The following is a 22,139-nucleotide window of genomic DNA, read 5'->3' on the forward strand; positions in this document are numbered from 1 at the left end:
ACATTCAGTTCTTGACAGCGAGATTTTCCGCACACTTCCATAAAATTTTAATAAACCCAGACTTATGGGAGGAAAGAGGAGATGGGGACCCTCTTGAATTATTTAGAGCCTTAGTTATGTATAGCAGAGAAGTCCCTCTTATGTCAGTAAGTGATATTCTTCCATTGATTTCCTTCTCTCAGAATACCTAGGTGAGAATCAAGTTTGGGGAACTAAGAAGATAAACAGGGACACGAAGGGCAACCTAGACAGAGACAAAGAACGGAAGCAGAGATGATAAAAATTATGTATTTCTGAGAAAATCCAGCAATTCCACACACCAGTAATGAAGAAACTCAAATTAGCTGTCATAATTCTAGTGATGCAGAGGGACACGCAGGCTCAAGCTCCATTAAAAATAACCTGTATCCAGAGCAGCCAGATGAGATTTGAAAGACTGAACTCTGAAGTCCCAAGGGAGACAGCTACAGCTGATTTATACTCCCGATTTCCTAGTCCCTCGCCAACGGCACAATCAGTTCCTGGAGGTGGGCAGGGAATAATTTGAACAGCTAAACTGTGATTCACCCGGCCAATTAAGAAGTCTTGGGATGGGCCATAAGACAATTCCTGCACAGTTGCATCCAGCCTTCCTGGGCCAGAACTACATTCAGCCCTGCCAGCGCGGTTCCAGCGCGGTTCCTAGGTAAGAGTGGGTTACATGGAGAAAATTATCAGGGCTCAGTTAACATTTTAAGAAGAATTCAAGCATGTAGAGCTGCATCACACTTTTCACATATTAATATTCACACATTTTAGGCCTTTTCAAAGTACTGAGTAGGAAGATGCCATAGTGCACATGAAGCTCGTGTTTATTCTGTAATTCAGCGCACAATAAGCATCACTACAAAACATTAATTAAAATGGCACCAGCTGCCTAGTAGCTATCAACATATAAAAATCACCTACATGTTTCAGCCTGAAGCTTTTGTCGGGGCCAAAGCCAGGCTGTTTGATTCAAAGTTTGTTGACATCTAGCTCATGCTGGCTGCTGTGATGTTCCCTTGTGGATGGTGCATGGCTTTGTGAACAAATCGCAATAATCTCATTTCTAAAATGTTCCACTTAAGGCTTTCTTGCACTGAAGCAAGGAAGTACTTACTTCTCATTACTAAGCCTGTGTGTGGTATGTGGCATGTAATCACCTTGAAATATTTAAGTGGATGGCTTTCATCTTGCTAACAGCATGGGGTGGGGCATCAGACTGGGATATAAACAAACAAGGGAGATAAATCATCATAAATCAGGCATTAAATTGGTATATAAATCAAAAATTATGAAAGTCAGAGTGGAAAAGACCCATTAGATCATCCTGTTTGTTCTTTCCTGTGTTCTCACCCTAAGAATGCACAAGGCATCATTCTTGATTAGCCAAGAGACATAGAAAAACACCCATCTCTCCCCCTGCCTCCCTCAAGAGCGAGAAGGAAAAGGGAGACAGCGCTGTATGCATATTAATAAAGCTATATTTTGACTCGTTGAATGACTGGAAGTGATTAGTGGTGGTATGTTTTACTTGTCAACATCTCCACACCGCAAGAGGGAAGTCCAATACTCTTCTGAAAAAAAAAAAAATCTCAGGTAAGGCTGGTGTTGTTGAGGAGGACTTGCTCTCAACTCTCCTGCACTCAGACAGATCCCTACATGCCCTTAGCCTCTTTTCAAAGATGATTATTAAAAACATGCCTTTTTTTCCTACATAACAATGAGAGGGAAAAAAAAAGGACAAGCCAAGATGAAGCCAATCCTGTATTCAAATATAAGTGGTTTGATATTTTTTGTTTACTTCTGTTTCTCTGAAGGCTGTTGTGTCATGTATGCCAAGATTAGAAAATGTGAGAATATGGGTCCCTTAGAGAGTGCTGGTGCGAAAGGTGAGATCCTGCACAGCCCTCTAGCTAAAAGCTGTAGCAGCTCAGATTGACAGTCAGTCCTTCTCCCTCTCACACGAGCACTCTCCTCTACACTTAACACGAAGTCTTTGGTGACAATTGGCCAGTTCTAAGAAAACTCACCAGAGACAGTCCCTACCCATGTTTTCCTCATTTTCTGAGCCCAGTTTGAGTTGGGTGGCCATCTGAAATATGATTTGCAGAGAATAGAGCACTTAGACAGCAACTGTGAAAGTCGATGGGAGACATGCTTTGAACATGCAAAAGGCTATTTAATGCTAAGTACTGTAGAAGCCAAATCCTAGTTGGACACCCAAACCGAACATCCCAAAAATCTCACTTAATATAAGAATAGTCTCAGACCTAAAAGGGAAATTATGAATCTTCCACCTTAGAAGAGTATTGTGACTTAGTATATGTGCATCATTTCAACACAATAATGACAAATGTCGTAGAAAACCCACAAAGTTAGTATTCTCTTCAGATCAGGATTTGCATATTGTGCAACAAGGCCAGCAACCACACATCCAGCAATAAAAAACAGAAAGAAAAAGTGCTTCATCAGCACAGTAAGACTCTTCTGTCTCAGCTCTGAACCCCATCGTATAACCTGGTTGGGGAACCAGCAGCAGTAACAAGGGTACCATCATCCATCTGGACCAGTCCTGCTGGCTGAAGGAGCAGGATAAGACCTTCAGTTCTAGGTATACATTGGCAGTGGATGTACAGTTAGACTCCAGACTTGTATGCTGGGTTGTAGGGAATTTCTTCCATACTAACCAGCACACCATAGCAGAGAGCTTGGCCACGCATGCTCCTTCCCATTTAACCTGTTCCTGTCTACCATACCCAATCCTTACTCCTCGGGCGTCTTATTGCAGTGGCTGTCCAGCTCACCAGCTCGCCAGACCAGATCTGGTTTCATCATCTTCCCTATTCTGTCTCCTCCCTTCCCAAACCCTGTCTGTACTTCCTGCTCAAACAGCCCTGCCACAATTTAGGACTAGGGGGATCCTGATCTCTTCTCACCCATTCTTTTAAGAAAATGTAGCATGCAACAGGGAAAGCTATTTACTAGTGCAGGTGCTAAGGTCACCGCCATGTTAGCAGATCTTAAGAGGAAGCTTAGCAGAAGGCAATAAAATCCCTTACTGATTTCAAAAATATGTCTTAGAGTTTGATGCCAGAAATTGTTTTTAAATCTTAGCTTGAAATAAGCAAGATATGAAGAAAATCCTACAGCAGAAATGCAGAGAGAGAGGGAAATGAGAAGATCTGTCACTGCCACCTGGTCATTAGCTATGGGAACGATTAATATTACAGAGATCTAACAACATTAGACCTCCAGGCATGTGAGCACCTGCTGCCTGACTATCCCCCAGGATGGTTGCTCTGCCTGCTTTAATAACCAATGCATTAGGGGATGACATCATATTGTCAGCCAAATGGCACTGATCAGCAGGACAGTGTCACACTTCAGGGTGCGCCTCCATCTGGGGGTCAAGGAACCAATTAAAAATGAAACAGCTTTTCTTCTGGAGGAAGACAGGAATGGAAGGAGACCCCAGGGAATACTGGGAGAGCCAGTGGAAGGAAGGAGCAAGGAAAGTGGGATGTTGATTATTTCAAATGCCGCTTTGAGTAGTACCTAGAAAAAAAAAAAGGCAAAAATTCTCTTGGGTCAGCACTTACTACAGATATAACAATGAAATATTTATTGTTACTTATAAAAGCAGACAGGGTCAAGCCCAGGAGCCTACTGGTGTTACTAATGCATTGTCAATCTATGATCTGGGCTTCTGTGCAAATCTCAGCATCTTGTTCCATGTACTGAGATGACTTGGGAGGCCTGTAAAATGGGAAGGAAGGCATTACTACTCTGCCTCTTCTGAAAGAGTAGCTGCTGACATTTCTATCAGCACCACAGCTGAACTACAAAAAGATTCTACCAATTCCCCCAGTAGCTTTAGCGGTTATAAGCAGGTAGTTGAGTGCTTTGTAGGCCTAAATGAATAAGCAGCCTAGTAACAATAAATGACTCAATCTCCTAGAGCACTACAAGGTTTAGACCGTTAAGAATGATAAAATCCATCAAGATTTCAGCATAAAAGAGGCTGTATAAATTAAAACATTCTAAATCATTCTAAACATTCTCTCTAAATTCTTGTAGAAATCCTCCATTTCCTCTCAGAGTATGCCTGGCTGTTACTTGACTTTGCAATTCATTTTTCATGCAAATGGCTTACAGAACACCACAAACCCAGGATTACTGTAGTTTCCAACAGGCGAGACAATGTTATTATTCCAATCAACACACAAAAGTGCCTTGGTTCCTCTGCTCTTGTCAATACAGCTCCTCGTATCAAAGCTCTACATTCAGTGCCAACAACCTGTGATCCCACAGGACAAGCAGGGGGGCAGCAGACAGACAAAAAAAAATAATAATAATACAGTGCCAGACAAGAAGTGTTTCTGAAACCCAGAAAATTCTACACACCTATCAGGAAGCATCAGCTCCTTATTTGCAAATCAGTTCTCTTTAAAGCGGGCTGCTGACATAATTTCCATCTACACTGCACAGGAAGAGGAGATCAGTTTCCATAGCAATTCCAGTCACTTTGTGCCCAGCTCCAACGCATGCTCCGTGTTCCCAGGCACAAAGCAGGTCCTCACCCGTCACCGAGGAGGACAGAGGCCTAGATGGCAATGGCGAGCTGGAAGAGAATGGATGCAAACAGAAGATTCCTTCTCTTTTGTGCCCAAGTTTAATCCAAAGTATAAATTCAGGTTTGCAATATAGAGAGAGGAAACGAAAACAGCAGGCTCAAGACAGATATCTAGGTTGCATGATGGGCTTTGTGAGTCACCAAAATAAAAGCTTTTGGAGAGGAAGAATTTTTCATCTCTCTTCGGATCTGGAGACTTCCATGTAAAAGTTCAAAAGTCAGAGAGTTTTGGCATAGAGAGGCTCTGGGCATTATGCAGCATGAGTCCTGTTTCGGTTAGGAGGAAAAAGCAGGAGGAGCAAGGGAAAAGGCAATGGTTTGATTTGCTCTCCACAAGCAAGAAAATAAGTCCCTCTTTCCAACACATACCAGCATCTTTCTTGTTACCAGTGCTTTAATGCTGCAATACTTTTTTCACCTATCTCGACCGGGGAAGACCCCAGAGAACCAGTCCCCTTTCATTCATTAAAGCCACAGTGAGGAAGACTGAGGATGGGCACCAACAGGCCTCAGCCCAGCTGGAGGCTCAGGGCAGCTCTTGGCCTGCAACAGGCCGAGTCTTGTCTAAGCAGAGTCCTGTAGCACCTGCAAAAGTGTTCTTGTCAAAAATCATTTTAAAGGAATGGACGCACGGAAGTCCAACAGCAAATACAAATATGTTCAACAGTAAAAATGAATGAAGATACATATCATCTAAACAGAAGGTAGACGCAAAGAAAAAAAAATATATAAAATCACTTTAAAAAATAGTACCACAGTCCCTCCTTTCATCGTTTCACAGCATCACAGACCTCCACGTTTCTGCACTTCTGACTTCATAAAATAATTTTCTATGCCTAGTTTTCCTCCCAGCAAGACAATGAAGTGTCTCAAAAGCCCCAGCAGGCAGCGCCTAGGGTGTCTAATAGCCTGTTGGTAGAAGAATGGGACAGCCTTCCTACACTTCTAGCTGTTTGGAACTGCATAAACCCAACAGGTGGCAGGTTTTGCTGCAAGGAGCGAACCTGCAGCCTAGATACTCTGGAGGCTTTGAGTGTTCAGCTCTTCAAAGCAGCCCCGAGGAACAGCACTGCTGGAACCTGGAAGAGGCTAGACTGAAGAGAGTCCCCTTGCCCATGGCCTTACAAAGCAAGCACAGCCTTTCACATACTTTACCACAATATAGCAGACAATGGTTTCCTGAAGGTGGAGTTAAGAGAAAAAAATACCATAGTTTCCTTTCTACGGAAATTTTTCTTAAAGCAGAAGCATTTAACTGAGATGCTTACTCTGCCATCCAAAAATGCCTCTTGCTCCTCCCAATGCCTGTCCCATATTACACACCTCAACCCACTACTTTATTCATCTTTTGTGAACAAAAGTCTTTAGCACATTGGCAGTGAAACTGTCGGAATAGCACTAAACACATGGCACTGGTGAAAAAAGCCTATTTAGGATTTATTAAACAAAAAAACTATACCCCTGTTTCTGGCAACATCACTAATGCTTTTAACATTTTTTTCAGAAGCCAAAACTCTGGACATGGTTGCCACACACAAGGCTGGGTCCAAAGTGTGCCAGGGTAAATAGACTCACAGCAACTCAATCATATCACTATACTGGCCTCTTCCATGAAGAGACAGTTCCTCATGCTAGAAGTTGTTGGACAAAGCATTCTTTCCCATCTCCTTTCCTTTTCCTCCCCATTTCATGTAGATGTTCGTTTTGTCTAATTAGATGAACATTTATCTCCTGACAGGACAGAGCTGGCACCACTACAATCATCCTTCTCTCCATCCCTATTTAACCAGAGATAGTTGAGAGGAAGTGATTGCAGCAAGTGAAGTCCTATTTCTCTGCCTTTCACTGCCATAAGCAATCAATTCGGAGTAAAGGGTCCGTCTTGAAAATGTCAAATAGAATGAAAAGAGACAAAAATCAAAAATGATCAAGCCATTTCTCTGAGTCCAGCCACTCCTCTGAGTTGTGCAAGCACAGCTGACAGCACAACTGGAGGAGTCTCTCCTTCCTGAGCTGACTGGTGCCAGGGGGTCCCTCAGCCTCAAATTAATTGCCCCTCACTCACTCCTGCAGGTCAGAAGAAGGTGCTGGAGCATCAGTCCTGCCTATCAGTCAGCAACATACCTTCCCTATCCCAAACGGCTCGCTCTCCTGCACTAAGCAAGCAAAATAACCGCCACGAAAATAAAGAGATGTCGAAGGGCAACAGTGACTTCGGCTGAAGCGTAAGTGTTTCCGAGCATGGCTAGCCTCGAGCCTGGAAGCAGCATTCTTCAGTAGCGTGACCAGATACTCCAGCTGGACCTAGCCCGCCCTTGTGAAATATGCCAAGATTCCATCTTGCCAGGGCTTTTCCTTCTCACACTACAGATCGAGGAGGTTACCCAGGGCAAGACAGGAGGCCTGGGCCCAGCACCTTTGTCATCTGCAAAAACACTCACTGAAAGGGAAATGCTGGACAGGAAATTGTTTAGAGGAAAATATTGACCTTGTTGACTCATAAACACTATTATGCCTCAGCACTAGCATTAAATGAAACTAGTCTGGTGGTACAGAAATACATCCATAGGACAGGGACTAAAATTACTTTCTGATGAGACTTAGAGTGGTAACCCACAGTGGTACCCTGCTGGTGCTCCATTCCAAAGGCTTTCTAAAGTGAGAACATCCTCTTCCAAAACCAAAACACTATTTGAAAATATTGCTATTACCCTTGTCTTTCAGAACTGAGAGGTTTTAGAGGAAAACAGCAAGCCACAACCACCTTTAACTCTACACCAGAAATAGCCACACAGCTTCAGTTTGTTCTCAAATGCGGCAGCCTCCAGACCATCCAGTGGCCAATCCTATATGTATCAAACAGTCATAACATCTACCTGCTCTAGACAGAAGACAATAATAAAAAAACCTTCAGCAAAGTATTTGCTGTCTCATTCCCTGTCGTTACAGGGATAGCCAGATTCACGCTTCAGTTCTATCTACATATACCTACAATTCTCTGACTCATGAGATGATAGTGAGAAAATCTGGGTCAGAAATCTGCATGCACACCCACACGTCCAGTGTACCTTCCCCAGGGAGGAAATTAACAACCTCACCTTGAAAATACCTCCGTCCAAATCAGATTGTAAATGTGAGCTCAGTGTCTAGACTGCCACTTTGGAGACGACCAAATGCACTACTGAAGGCTCCATTGGCCACTCTCTCCCACAAATTTGGTGCTATATGGAGGAATGTGCACGCTGAGGGATGAAATGTAATTGCCAATATGCCTGGCTCTTTAGCTGAAGGGTCACTCTTTACCTGCGTAATTGCTGAGATAAAGATGAATTTAAGACAATAATTCCTACATTAACTAGTGAGATTTGCAGAGGGTAGGTACAGGAAAGTTGTCATTGCTCATGGCAGTGGGGACAGCAAATCCAAAGCTCATATACACAGCCAAGAGCATAAACCAAAGACCTTCTACTGTCCTATGAATCCTAAAATAAGATGAGCTTTCTGCAAACTCAATATTCCAGGTTTGACCAGGCAGGCTTACAACCACGCTGACCAAGTCTCAAACCAGATCTGATTTTAGCAACTCAAGAGGTCAATTATATAATCACATCTCCTCCTCCTGAGCTTAAAAGGACATTTCAAAGCAACAGTGCCATAAAGCAGGAGTGGAACATGGGCTGAAAGCCTTGGAAACACCAAAGATCTTACTTGTTTCTCATGAAGAGTTTGGGCAGTTATTTCTCACTACTGCCTTTCAAGAAGTTGCATCAGAATCAGCATCTCTCAACTCCTGCCAACTTCAAAGAGCTGTTAATTGCTTACATGGAGACAGAGACTTCAGGACATCTGACAGTCTCCATGACTGTGTAATAACAAACAGAACTTGCAGTGGCATCTTTCCTTTCAAATCCTCTCTCTTCCACTTCACTAGTGAAAACTTTCTCTAGCTCCAAGACCATAAGAGGGAAGAAAAGCTTCAAGGCCAGCTACATATCAAGGCAGTTCCATCCCTGTCAGATCTTGTTGCTTCAGCAAGTGCTACTAGTTGGTGACCACCAGCTAGAGTTATCACTAAGGGCTAAGTTACTTCCTTGTGCCTTAGAGGGACCAACATCTCTTGCTAGATCTTTAAAGGAAATTCATGCCACTCTCACTCAGGAGCTGCAGGCAGCAGGACAACATATTCTACAGCAAAAGCCACCAATGAATTCTGCTGGAAGCAGGAATCTCAGCAGCAGCATGAAGCACTCAAAAATATACTCAAATACACAGAATTCTATTGAATTAAAAAATAGGGTATTGATTTTATTATTCATTTTTGTATTTAACTCAATACTGATCTCTGCATATGAATGCTTCTTCCCCACCACCACCTTCTCATGCTTCAACAGACTTTCTATTCAACAGTGCAAAAGCACAAAAACTTAGGTCCTAAGAGCAATTCAGTCAAACTACTACAGAGACTAATGGTACAAGAAAAGGGCTCTAAGTGGGCCTCCTTCCAAAATCTCTGTTCTCATCTATTAGTCCACACATGAGAAGAAAGGAGAAAAAACCCAGCAACACTTACGCAAGGCATGCCACTCATCCTGGCGGATTGTCTTGGTGATGTTGTAGGTGAGGTTCTTGGGAATGGTTGCTGAGGAGTAGTGATACTTGATGTACGTGCACCGCTCAATTGCTCCTGGGAAGGGCAAAAAGCACAGGAGAGAAAGTGCTGTTAAACGGAGGCAGCATGTTTTCTCAGCTGTAGACCAGATGGACTTAACAACCAAAAGCAAAGGCCGAGAGCAAAACACTCCCTACTGTCAACCCACTGTGACAGCCAATGCTGTCTGCAGCCCATGGCAGACACCAGCCCCACAGACACAAGTTACGTGTACAGTAAATTCATACAAACTTGTGACACATTAAAGTCTCCACAGTGTCTGCCCAAGTGTCTGCTATCACAAGATATACATGAGATAAGTTACCCCTTCTTTAATTTTTTCCCTAGACTGTGAGCTAACAGCATGGATACTAGCATATATCTAGCAGAAACTGTAAATTCATATCCTATTTTACCCTGTAGTAATGCATCTCAGTGCCCGCACTCCAGGAGATACACAAAGCACACATGTTTGATCTTTCCTTCAGTAATAAAAGCACAGCACAGTAGACATCATTTATATTTATAAAGAATGATTTTCCAGACCCCCTTTCATGCCACAGAGAAGCAGCACTAACAGCAGCATACATGACAGGTTACGACGTGTCTCTAAGGTACCCACACACTTTCACAGCAGGCTGTTTTGGCACTCCTGAACAAAGAACCTCTGTCTATAACACAAATGCCTGGAATTGGGAACCTTTCTCCCTCTTAAACAAGATTTCATCTGCAGTCTATGAAAGAAAAGCATCATGTGCTGATACTCTGTTTTCTGGTCAGTTCATTACATTTTCCTTTCATAGCCACTTTCCTTCCTCTGCAATAATTCTACCACTAAACCCTGATCTGCTGCCATTTCTGTAGTTAACGTCTTTAAACAAATGGGTTTGGCATAGCCAGAGGTTTCCACAAATCCCATCCTGGCAAAGTTTTGCACCTGGTCAGAAACCTATGAGTGCAACCTGTCTTTCACTGCTGGAAAGACAGTAAGATTTCCTAGATCCCATTGCCAGCATCCTCACTAACACTGGCTGTGTTAGACACTCACTAAGCAGTTAGGATCCCATTCAGAGATTATGAAAGTCAGTCCTGCATTAATGTTACGGTACTTCGGATTGGATCTTTAATAAATAAGCAGGCATCCTTAATGTGGTTGGCCACAGTGTTTGGTACTAGCTACTACTGGTCAGAAAGGCAACTATGCTGGAAATGCTTTTATGTATTAAAATACATTAAGAGAGGCACTCAATAGAATAAATTAAATGAAACAATGAAATATATAAATAAGAATGAGAAAGTGATATACCAAGAGGCAGGTAGAGAACACTCACTGTCATCCTAAAGTGAAAAGACAATGTCAAGAGCCCTACTTCTAAAGCTACAAGGGATTAAATGTTTTGACACCTCTAGAAATACAGGTTTCTGCCTCAGCTTGTAAAACAGTACTGAGCATGAATTTAGAGCATACACCATCAATTTGCAATGTGTAGGGGGAAAAAGCAACTAAATTATTAGTTACATCCCAGTCCGCTAGCGTCTTCCAAACTTAGGGCAGTGCACACGTTGAAGGTCCTCATTGTTTGCTTCTCTTGAGCGTTCCTCACATTCTGCCTTTGACAGCAATTAGATTAGACAAAGCCAAATATTATAGGGGAAAAAGGCAAAATATTTACATATGTATCCGCCTGCCCTGACAGCGTGATGGGCTTCTGTGTGAGTCTGCACCATCTGGGCACCAAATGTACGCCCAGAATTAAAATTTCAAACCAAGAATAGTATTTAAAAAAGAAACCCAACATGAAGAGCGCTTTAAATCCCGCACACACACACACTCCCCCAAAATTGCAACCTTCACAGTAATGAACTTAATGTCTTCATATTGGTTTTCCTACCTCCTTTTGTTCAGCTGCTTTCATGATTCAGAACCATTGGCAGGAAGATGGAAAATGCTTATTTGTCAGAAAATAATCTTTAAATTATCGGACACCTGCCTAGAAAAAGGATTTATCTAGAAGAGGAGACAGGAACAGAGAGCCAAGATTCAAAATAAGATAGCACAGAAAGAAGGAAGAAAGAGATATAACCTATATATATATATATATATATAAATTCCTATCAGAGTATTCAAATTCTACATAAGAATCTACAGAATCCTACACACACATATATATATATATCCTACAGGATAGGATTTCTTGAACAAAATAATCAAGAGAAAGCTCCTCCTCTGACATGTAAAGAGGCTAATTTCTAACCAAGTCTATAGAACTTTCCATTCCTACTATAAATCCTATTAGCAACACAGAGGACTCTTCACTACTTCATATAATCGAGTCCAACCGTATAACACCATGCCTGCTAAACCATACCCCTCATCGCCTCATCTACATGTTTCTTGAACACTGCCAGGGACGGTGACTCCACCATTTCCCTGGGCAATCTGTTCCAATGCTTCACCATTCTTTCCCTGAATAGTTTTTTTCCTGATATCTAACCTGAACCTCACCTGGCGCAACTTGAGGCCATTTCCTCTTGTCCTATCTGTAGATATTCTGGAGAAGAGATCGACCACTGCTTCACTACAACCTCCTTTCAGGTAGTTGTAGAGAGCAATAAGGTCTCCTCTGAGCCTCTCTTCTCCAGACTAAATAATCCCAGCTCCCTCAACTGCTCCTCAAAAGGTCTGCGCTCCAGCCCCTTCACCACCAGCTTTGTTGCCCTTCTTTGGACATGTTCCAGCACTTCCACATCTTTCTAATAGTGAGGGGCCCAAAACTGAACACAGTATTCGAGGTGCAGCCTCGCCAGTGCCGAGTACAGAGGGAAGATCTTCCCTGGTCCTGCTGGGGCACTGTTCCTGATAACAGCCAGGATGCTGTTGGCCTTCTTGGCCACTTGGGCACACTGCTGGCTCATGTTCAGTTGGCTGTTGAACACCCACAAGTCCTATCCTGCCGCACAGCTCTCCAGCCACTATCCCAAGCCTATAGTGCTGCAGGGGGCTGTTGTGCCCCAAGTGCAGGACTCAGCACTTGGCCTTGTTGAACCTCATGCAGTTGGTCTCAGCCCCTCAATCCAGCCTGTCCAGATCCCTCTGCAGAGCCTTCCTACCCTCAAGTAGATCTACTCTTCCCCTAGCTTGGTATCATCTGCAAACTTGCTGAGGTCACACTCAATCCCCTCATCCAGGTCATCGACAAAGATATTAAAGAGGACCGGCCACAACATTGGCCCCTGGGGATCACTGCTTATAACTGGTTGTCAGCTGGATTTAGCTCCATTCACCACCACTCTCTGGGTCCAGCCATCCAGCCAATTTCTCATCCAGAGAAGAGTCCACCTGTCTAAGCCATGAGCTGCCAGCTTCTCCAGGAGAAGGCAGTGGGAGACTGTGTCAAAGGCCTTACTGAAGCCTACGTAGACCATATCCACAGCCTTCCGCTCAGCCACTAGGTGGGTCACCTGGTCATAGAAGATCAGGTTGGTGACCTGCCTTTCATGAACCCATTTTGGTTGGGCCTGATCCCCTGGTTGTCATGCACATGCTGTGTGATCACCCTCAAGATGATCTGCTTCATAACTTTGCCCAGTACTGAGGTCAGGCTGACAGGTCTGTAATTCTCCCTTATCTGGGACCTCCCCTGTTGACCAGGATTGCTGATAGATTATGGAGAGCGGCTCTTTTGGCTTGGTTTGTAAAAAAGCAAACTACAGAATGCTTGAGCTTCACATCTGGCTGCCAGATAGCAGCATTGTAGTGTTACCTGTGCCTTTATTGGACTCTTTTTTTAACCACTAAAGGAATGGAAGAGACAACTGAAACTGTATGGCTTCTGGAGGTATACAGAAGTGCAGATTATAACTTGATTCTGATTTCCATCTACAGTATTGCACCTTCAAACATCACTCCAAACTGGAAGAAGTAGCAATGGGGTTAGGTTAGGTGTTGTTTCCAAAAAAAATGGCCTGTTGTTTCCCGAAAAGTACCTGCTACTGGGTTGAGCACTGAGCTCTGTCATCCATGATTGTAACAGCACGTCAGGTGATAGGACACATCTATCTCCAAAGCACGACTTGCTGTAGGCACACTTAGCATGTGGTGTGCCTCACTGCACGGGGTTGCTGTTCTAGCCAGGTACCATAGCTTAGTGTAGTGTAGTGTAACACGCTGGTAAAACAAGCAGATGTGGTAGAGCCTCAAAACACAGTATCTCAATCCAAATTATAGAGCAAGGGATTAGAGCAAGGGATTCTGATTATGGGATTAGAGTGAGGGGTTAGGATTGAGGAATTAGAGGGGGTGATTTTGAGTGAGGATTAGAGTGATGTTTAAAGTCTGTCCAGACCTAAGAGTACAAGTGCAGCAGCACTACCTCAACAGTAGCTGAAGTACAAGTATATTTGAATAGTAAAATCCACGATGATCTCCCTTCCAGCCACAGTATTTTTTCCCCACACAGTGTTTCCACCTCTGCACAAAATGCTGACTAGTAGCAAATTAGCATCATGACTCCAGCCAAAAGCTTGTAAGTGTCAATAGGGAAAGCATTTTTCAGTGTAGACACCTTCTGTTTCTCCCACTACTTTTTTCTAAAGTATCAAGGGTGGCCACAGGGCACACTAAACAGGGCTGATCAGAGTGCTGAAGCAGTACAGAAGATCCACCTGTACCTGAGATTTTTTTTTCAGATCCTTGTCCAACACAGTCCCCCAGGTTAGACAGAAAACAGCGCTCCAAGTTTTTTATTCTCCTCTGAAGCACCAAGCACAGGCTCACTGCTGAAATGGGTAATTCTAACGAATCTTAGTGTTACAGGACTCAATAGTACAGTCTAATCCAAGCTACTGGGCTTAAAGGGATAAATGGGTTAAGTGTAACTGTCTATGACATGCCAGAAGTCGGCCTGCCTGATCTAATAGACCCTTTTGGCTTTAGACTATTAAACTCTCCTGTGAACACAAAGTAATACACTCCAGGGAATGCAGTTCAGGATATTTTAGAGCTGACTTCTATTAATTTCCAGCACTTAAGTTACTTCAGACTCTAGAAAACCAATGACCGCCAAAAGGAACATGCAATCGCCTTCATCTACACAATTGCTTTTGGTTGAAGCAGGCAGCCTGTTACTGGGATCCTCAGATTGGCAGTGGGTCAAATTGACATAAAGTTAATTATTGCTTGGAACTTAAGTGCGCATTTCTGATCTAAACCTGCTCTCACACATGGAGAAGACCAACTCTGGTGAATTAATGCAATTTCATTAGCGTATATTTGGCTAGAGGGGAGAATTAGCTTTTGAAACTTACAGAAAAGGCTTTCATTGGCCTGGGTCTCCCAGTAAAAATCAGCAAAAGGATGAGTCTATAGTGCGTTCTCAAACTTCGTAACACTTCCTTATTTGCACTGCAGGGAAACATGGCTTTGAGAAAACCAGTTTCAAGCCCCTCAAGCATTCAGTTCCGAAGTCTCCAGGGAAAACAGAGATAGTCAGACAGAGATCAGAACTGCTGGTCTCCTAGACAGTCCTCTAGCTTATGGAGGTGCCTCCAGGTTTCAATCCTATCTCGAAAACACCAAATCCAACTGCAACTTAGTGAACTCTGCACTTAGCTCAACTGACTTGGAACGGTATTGGTAGAGCAAATCAGTGAGCAGGTATTTTTGCATGCACAGCAGTAGCAAATGTATCATATGGCTGCCCACAAGAAACATGAAGTAACCACAGAGCTACTCCACTGACAGGTGCCGTATATTCTGTGTTCCTTGCCCAAAAAGGAAAATTTTGCTCAAAGTTCTAAAACTGGCTGATGTCCTCAGATGAAGTGCCAGAAAAGAGATCAGCAGGAGGATGGAACAAGAAACGCTCACAGCAAAACTCCGTGGTGCTCCACTAGCATCAGCACAGCTGCTCTCAAACTGGGAAGGATTAGGCAGCTTTAACTCAGAGTTTGGCATCCCTGTTCCAGCAAAATTCAGATGCCAAGTAAAACGAAGACAGGGAAAGTAGAGTTAGCATCATCCAGAGCAGTTAAATCTCTGCATTGACCATGCCATTCCTCTTACAGATCCAGCTACTTGCTCAGATCCCCTCCTGTAGCTAAAGTTCCGCTCCAAACTATCACCTTGTATGGTATTTCCCTCTCATCTTCATTACAAGGCAAAAAAGACTCTTGAACTGTGCTATAGCAGGAATATCACCCAAAAATCTCGAGAAATTCCATTCTATTCCCTTTTCAAAGGATCTTAGCTCAGTTGCCAGTGAAACTTTGCTCCCTCTGTATAACTAAAACTAGGAGGGAGATTTAGTAGTGAGACCTCAAACTAGCTAGTGATGCAGGTGACCAAACTGTTCTCCCACCACAAGCTGAAGAGGGCTGTGAACAAATGCAAAGGAAGATCAAACAGCTGGTATCCCTCCTCCTGCGTTTGCTCCCGAGAGTAAACTTTCATGGCTCATAGGTACCCAAGAGTTTCTCGTCCACTAAAACTCTTTGCTGCAATCTTCAGGTCAGAGCTACCAGGACTCAGACAGCTTTGGAGAGACAGTAGTTCATTTATTCTGGATGGACTATGGCAGTCATTCAAAACTTCATAACAGACCAGCACAGATATGACAGGAAAGCCTTGGTTTCTCTAATGCGCAAAGGTCTGAAACCATCTGATACTCATTCTCCGGTGGTACTTACAATGATTTCTCACAAGGAGCCAAGCGCAAAGCTATCATTTGTTTTATTATGTTACCTGCCAAGGCATTTGATATTGTGAGCTTCCTCTAAAAGACTGACAAAGATGTTCTGAGACTTGGCCACCTCCAGGCAGCTTTTCCTTCCTCTGTGTTGTAGATACCTCCGGATGAACTGTTCATAGCAAACAATTTATTCCACAAAATTCACCCTTTGTATTTGTGCTGGCTCTAATTTTTACAAATCTGTTTTTGAGAATTACTACAAAAACATTTCCCAGTAAAAGAAAAAAAAATCTTAGCCTCTGGCTTGCAAACTGCATTAACTTCATGTATTTGCTATTCATTTTGAGAAACTGCTTTCTCTATGAGACACTGCCTTAAACCCATGGTTTGGTTACTGCTCCCTCACTGGCTGACTACAACCACACTAAATAGAAAGAAGACACAGCGTGATCATTTAGCCTCCGGTTTTCTGAGGACAATGAAACCATTTGTAGAATATGGACAGAGATCATTTAAAGTCTTTCTCAGCATAACATTTCGGTCAGGTTTTCAGGGGCTGTAATCCTATTTAAGGCCAGGCTCAGGTTACACAAACCAATTACATGTGGTATATGCACCTGTTAGGGCTCAGTTCTAAAAGTCTCCTCTCCACTGCAGAAAGTTTATTGCTAAATTGTGCTAACATTTTATACTGCCTTCAAACCAGTCCTGGCCATTTAGGTTGGCACAATTTAAGAAGTGATTATCCTCAGCTGTATGTCCTGCCCCCAGTCTCTTAAGTCATTTTGTATGAATCACCAGAACTCATGTGTAAGCATCCTTAGCATAGACAAGGTTGTTACATTTTCAGCATGCATTAACTGGTCAAACTAAGCCCTGGAGAAAGCTAGGAGAAATTAGGCTCTATCTTGACCAGCTACTACAACAGAATTGCAATCCAATATGTTGATTAGTTAATGAACTCATGATGAGTGACAATATTTTCGTAATAAAGGCAAAGACTTCACTAGAAGGTATTGCAACACACTTAATAGGATTATTTCATTACCTCTGGAGTAAAATGAACTGAGAAAGTATGTTACATTTTTGTCCAGCTATAAATATTTTAGTGCCAGAAATGTATGAGCATTCTTTTGCATGAATTGTAGAATTACTTTGGTTGGAAGGTCCCTCTAGAGGCCATCTGGTCCAATCCCCTGTTTAAAGCAGACAGCTTCAAAGTTAAGACCAAATTTAAAGACAGCTCAGATTGCTTAGGGCATTTAAAACTTGACCGGGCAAGGCCTTCACAAAGAGATGCACATCTCTGAACAATCTGCCCCAACATTTGACCACCTTGATTATGAGCATATTTTCCTAATATCTAATCAGGTTTTCCCTTGATGCCACATGAAAACCCTGAATACTAAAATACCTAAGGGTAAAGGTCTAAAAAAAATCTAGAAATAATATGCAAATAACAGCACCTTAATCAACATGTCTGGTGAATATTCATTAACTCATATGCATAAATAGAAGCTAATGTTCTAATTACTGGAGCTCAAGATAGCTTTTCAGCCACAGCATGGGCCAGACTTCAAACAGGAGATCATATTTGTTCCTGGCTGGCTCCAGCACCATCCTGAGTTGGCTGGCTCTGACAGCAGGTTCTGTTGTTATTTGTCCTAGATTAAGTGGAACAACTTCTGGTACTTGCTGCTGCTGCTTGCTGAGGGCTGCAAGGAAATTTGGCTACTGCATCTCCTAGAAGTAGCAGCCCTTAGCTGCTATTTCTACGAGAGAATGGAGGCAGCAGCTTTCTCACACCATTTACAAGATCCTGCAATCTCAGTGATGTGACACAACTCCTTCCCCAATTGCAGATCCAAGAATCAAATACAGTTGAGAACAAGCATATCTATGCTAGTGCTTAGCTTGCATCATGAGTACACCTCTGAAAATGCTGCTGTGATCATGTCACATTTACTTACCATGCTTTGGTTCATAGCATGTACTGTAAGACCATGCAGCAGTCCATATTCTTCATAAATAAAATGAAATTAGATGTTTTCCTGCTTGAGCAGGGAGGTTGGACTAGATGATCTCTAGAGGTCCCTTCCAACCTCAACCATTCTGTGATTCTGTGTTCTCCAACTGCTAATGGGAATTCATTTCACAGGACCAGAGCACAGCTAGTCTGAAGTAATGCTGCCAAAAGTGTGCCGAAGGAATCTGACATTCAGATCAGATCCTCAGCACCAATTGTTTATATATTTTTGTTTTTATTTTTATAATCTACCTCCCATGTCCGACACTATTTGCAAATGTAGATATAACCCATGCTAAGTGCTATGTCTCTACAGTTAATCATCTTAGGGCTGCCAAAGGAAATTCAGCCCTAAGTGACCGTAAGTCTAGAAAAGCAGCCTGAAGAGACTCTTCATCCATCCACCTAGAAGCTTGATCTCCAAGGCTGGAAAAATGTATGGAGCAACCACAATGCCATGAGCAGTACCACAGCAAGAGACACAGACCTTCAGTCAGCTTCTGTGGAGCTGCAACTCCTTCACTCCTGATGCGGTGGAAGTGCTGAGGCCCCTGGCTTCCTAACATGCCCATGCTAGCCATGCTCATAAATACACGTAGAGAGTGGTTGTTGTTTTTTTTAATGTTAATTTTTAAAATGGTGTGGGGAGAGGGAAGGGGTAGGGCAGGATTCAACAAAAATAGGAAAAAAGTGACTCCAGATCGATCAAGAAGTTTTGCACAAAACAAGACATATCTGCAACTGGTTTTGACACTTCAAAAATTTGAAAATCTTCAGTTAAAGATGAGAAAAGCTTATTTTGAGAGTCCTGAAACACTGACGCTTTTCTCAACTATATTTTTTTCCAGCTGAAATTGTCTGCCATGTTAGATCAAGTTTCACAAGTAGTTCTGCTCCCTGCCAAATTATCTGCTTCAGAACTAATTTTCTACTTAAAAAGGCAATTCAGTCAACTGTATTAACATAGTATGGTTGTAAATACATTTATAAATTCCTAGCTGGGTAAAATGCAAAAAGCATGCCAGCAAGTCAGTGACTAAGGCATGTTTCAATAGCTAGATCTCTAAAGTGTGTTACCAACATTTGCTTTTTGCATGTGGGTGTGTTGCTGACCACCAGAAAACAGTGACCAACACAAATTCCAGAATACTCTTAAGATTACCTGATCCTTCATTTTACCTAAATGAAAAGCTCCCTTGTATTCACTGTAAGTTGTCAGCCACTGAAAAGATAAGATGTTTGTAAGATAAATATTCCATCCCTGAAATGGCACGTATCCAACAAGTACATTACCAAAATGTATGTCTCAGATTTTAATTAGGAAAGTGAGCAAGGATTTCTTTGGAGTGATGAGTAATACCTTTCTGCTCTTTTCTCCAACTTTTCCTTTACAGTCAAGCTCATTTCATTTCCAAATAAAGACTCTTGGTATCCCATCTTAAGAAAATTTGCTAAACAACGGTCAGCCTGCAAGAAAGTCTTTAAAAAAATCCAGTGTAATCAAATAGCAGCGGAAGTCATATATACGTATGTCCAGACAGAAACAAGCTGCTAGATAATAATATGCCATTCCCATCCTTCCCATGTCATCTGACACGAAAGCTGTCAGCTCACTTTTTCAGTAGTGATCCATTAGGTCACCAGAAATGCAAGAAGACTGAAAAAAAAAAAAAAAAAAAAGATTCCAAAGGGCACATGTAATAGAGGCAATCCACGAAGCTTATGGATCTACACCCCCTCCCAGCTTTTTCATATATGGGCTGTTCGCTGATCAGACTCTACACAAGGACTTCTGAAAGAGTTGTCTTCCGTCAGACTAGAACACCTACATTTTAATTTCCACTTCTGTGTCCACTGAAATGTCTAAATTTCCTTTACAACTACCACCTGAGTTAAGATAGAGGTACAGGGGCTTATGCATGCATCGAGCAGACAGTTAAATTTTCAGAGTAGAGGAAGAGAAAGTGCCTGAACAGCTCTTGCCAGGCCTGCTCTCCACATGCTCTGTGCATATCCTAGCAAACAGCAGCTTGCTTAAAGCATTCAGCTGGCAGAAGGATAAGTATTCCACCCATGGTAAGAAGAGAATCCAAGTATGAGACCAAAAGCTGAATTTGCATTGGAAAATGATGAGCTCACGCTTTCTCTCCAGGGACCAAGAAAAGGGGGCTGGCAAGGAAGCTGGAGCAAGATGATGGTTATGAAACACTTTTTTTTTTTTTATTTCAGCTATTAATAACTGCCTCCAAGCCACAGGGCACTTGAGAAGAGGAAGGCATCTCCTTGCTTCTATTAATCTTTTTGTCCACCTCTTTGCACTGGGCTGGCCACAGGGGAGAAGCAAGCGGAGCACAAATGAGAAACTAAGGAGGTTAAAAGGGCTGAAAAATATTTGCTCCTATTTGTTTGGAGACAGAAATTAAATGATCAATAAAAAGTCAGTGAGACAGCAAGTGCCAGTAAGACCTCACTGGCAGTCCAAGAGCTCACAGAGCAAAGCATTATCTCAGCACTGCTGCATAGCCAAGGAAAATGCCATGGAAAGGTTTCTCTAGGAGCACCCAATGGAAAGCTACCATCACTGTTTTATGAACCTATATGATTCCATATAGCAGTTCTATCAACAGCAATGATTACTATCAGCTTCAGTCAGAAAGCTGATTACAGGTTAAGTTTTCTCCCTATTTCTTAGTACCTACACACAATTCCTTTACCTGTTGAACTCAGTTCAGATCTTCCCACACTGGTATGTCAGGACTGATTGCCCTCATGTTAGTATTGATTTTATAGCGAAGTACGTCTAACTCCAATAGAATTATTGCAAGATACTGCTATGAAACTTGATATAATCGAGTAAGCTATGAAAAGTATTTCAAAGGGATGTTTAGGAAGCAGGCCCCCAGACCATCCCTCACTCCTCCTCCCCTACTGCTAAGTTCAATTGAAATTTGCAGTCCCACGCAGTGAAATCTAAGGATGCCTTTTTATATGCTGGTCCACAAAGCAAATGTGCCTTTCTATGCAAAGTCCTCCTCCTTCTTTGCTAAAGTGATGAGGACATAAGCTGCTGGCTCCAAAATTACCAAACTGGTGAACATTCTCAGCAACTGTTCTTGCAGCACTTCAACCTAGCATTCAAATAGCTGAAATCACAACATTACAAGAAAACATTCATATGCTCTGCAGTCCACATTAGGGAACTACAATGTGCATTAATGTCTCAGCTCATCTCCCAGAAGATCACACTTAATCTCAGTATCCTAAAGCAGTCTCTCTCAAGAAGATCACTTACCCAAAAAACATTTGTTGATTATGCGATATGCCTGTATGACAATGTTTTTGCATGATTTTGTCCCCTAGCTGCTCTTGAGGGAAATTCCACAGGTTTCACTTGAGCATAAGTTGCAGTGGGTAAAAGAGAGGAGAATGAAGTTTTTCCAGGTTTCATGTTAAGTACTCACAGGAATCAGACTAAACACTCGTCTTTAGAAGAACTTTCCTGTTTTTCCAACATCCTGAGAACTGACACATAAAAAAATATATTTTGCTTATATGCCAAGACTATGATACAGTTTCTAAACTCATGATTATAGCCATGAAAAAGGTGGCTTAGTTTGTACAAAACATTCAGAAAGTACAACGCTGCTAGTATGGATCCCCTTTTGCACATTTTAAGCAAAAGATAGCTATGGAAACTAGAGGATTAGGGAATGGCATTTCCAAAATAACTATAGGTGGCAACTAGCACACCAAAGAAAGAGGTGTAGAAACAATCCAGCATCAGCTTTTCAGCAAGGTGTTTTTCCCCATTCATAAGAATAGAGTATGGAGGAAACCTGGCACTGTGCCCATAATCTGCTCTTTCAACCTACTACACACTGAGCCTGTAACCTTCTTTGTTGATAAGTCAGACTGACTGTTCCTGTCCCCCTTCAGGAGTCTACCAAGTCTTTAAAACTGCAAACCAAAGACTGAATATATTCTCTTTGATTCAAAGACTTCTTTCATAGTAAGTGTCCTTACCTTCTGGATTCCCTAAAATTCACTACCATTCTTTGTTCTGTCCCAATTCTAGTTATTCTAGTAAGTGTTAGGGCAGTGTTGTTGAGAGGCATCTTC

The 22,139-nt window shown here is 42.4% G+C and overlaps 1 protein-coding gene across 1 annotated transcript in view; it reads right to left on the reverse strand.

Annotated features, from left to right (window-relative positions):
* Positions 1–22,139, reverse strand: part of TMEM178B (transmembrane protein 178B) — a 209,835-nt gene that overhangs the window by 139,579 nt on the left and 48,117 nt on the right. Inside the window, exon 2 of the mRNA XM_088521648.1 lies at positions 9,228–9,341. Coding sequence (XP_088377774.1) covers positions 9,228–9,341 — 114 coding nt within the window. The remainder of the gene's footprint in view (positions 1–9,227; positions 9,342–22,139) is intronic.

Source organism: Tinamus guttatus, unplaced genomic scaffold (genome assembly GCF_059628265.1).
Source record: "Tinamus guttatus ecotype Peru unplaced genomic scaffold, ASM5962826v1 Tinamus_guttatus_pri_ptg000125l, whole genome shotgun sequence".
NCBI lineage: Eukaryota > Metazoa > Chordata > Aves > Tinamiformes > Tinamidae > Tinamus > Tinamus guttatus.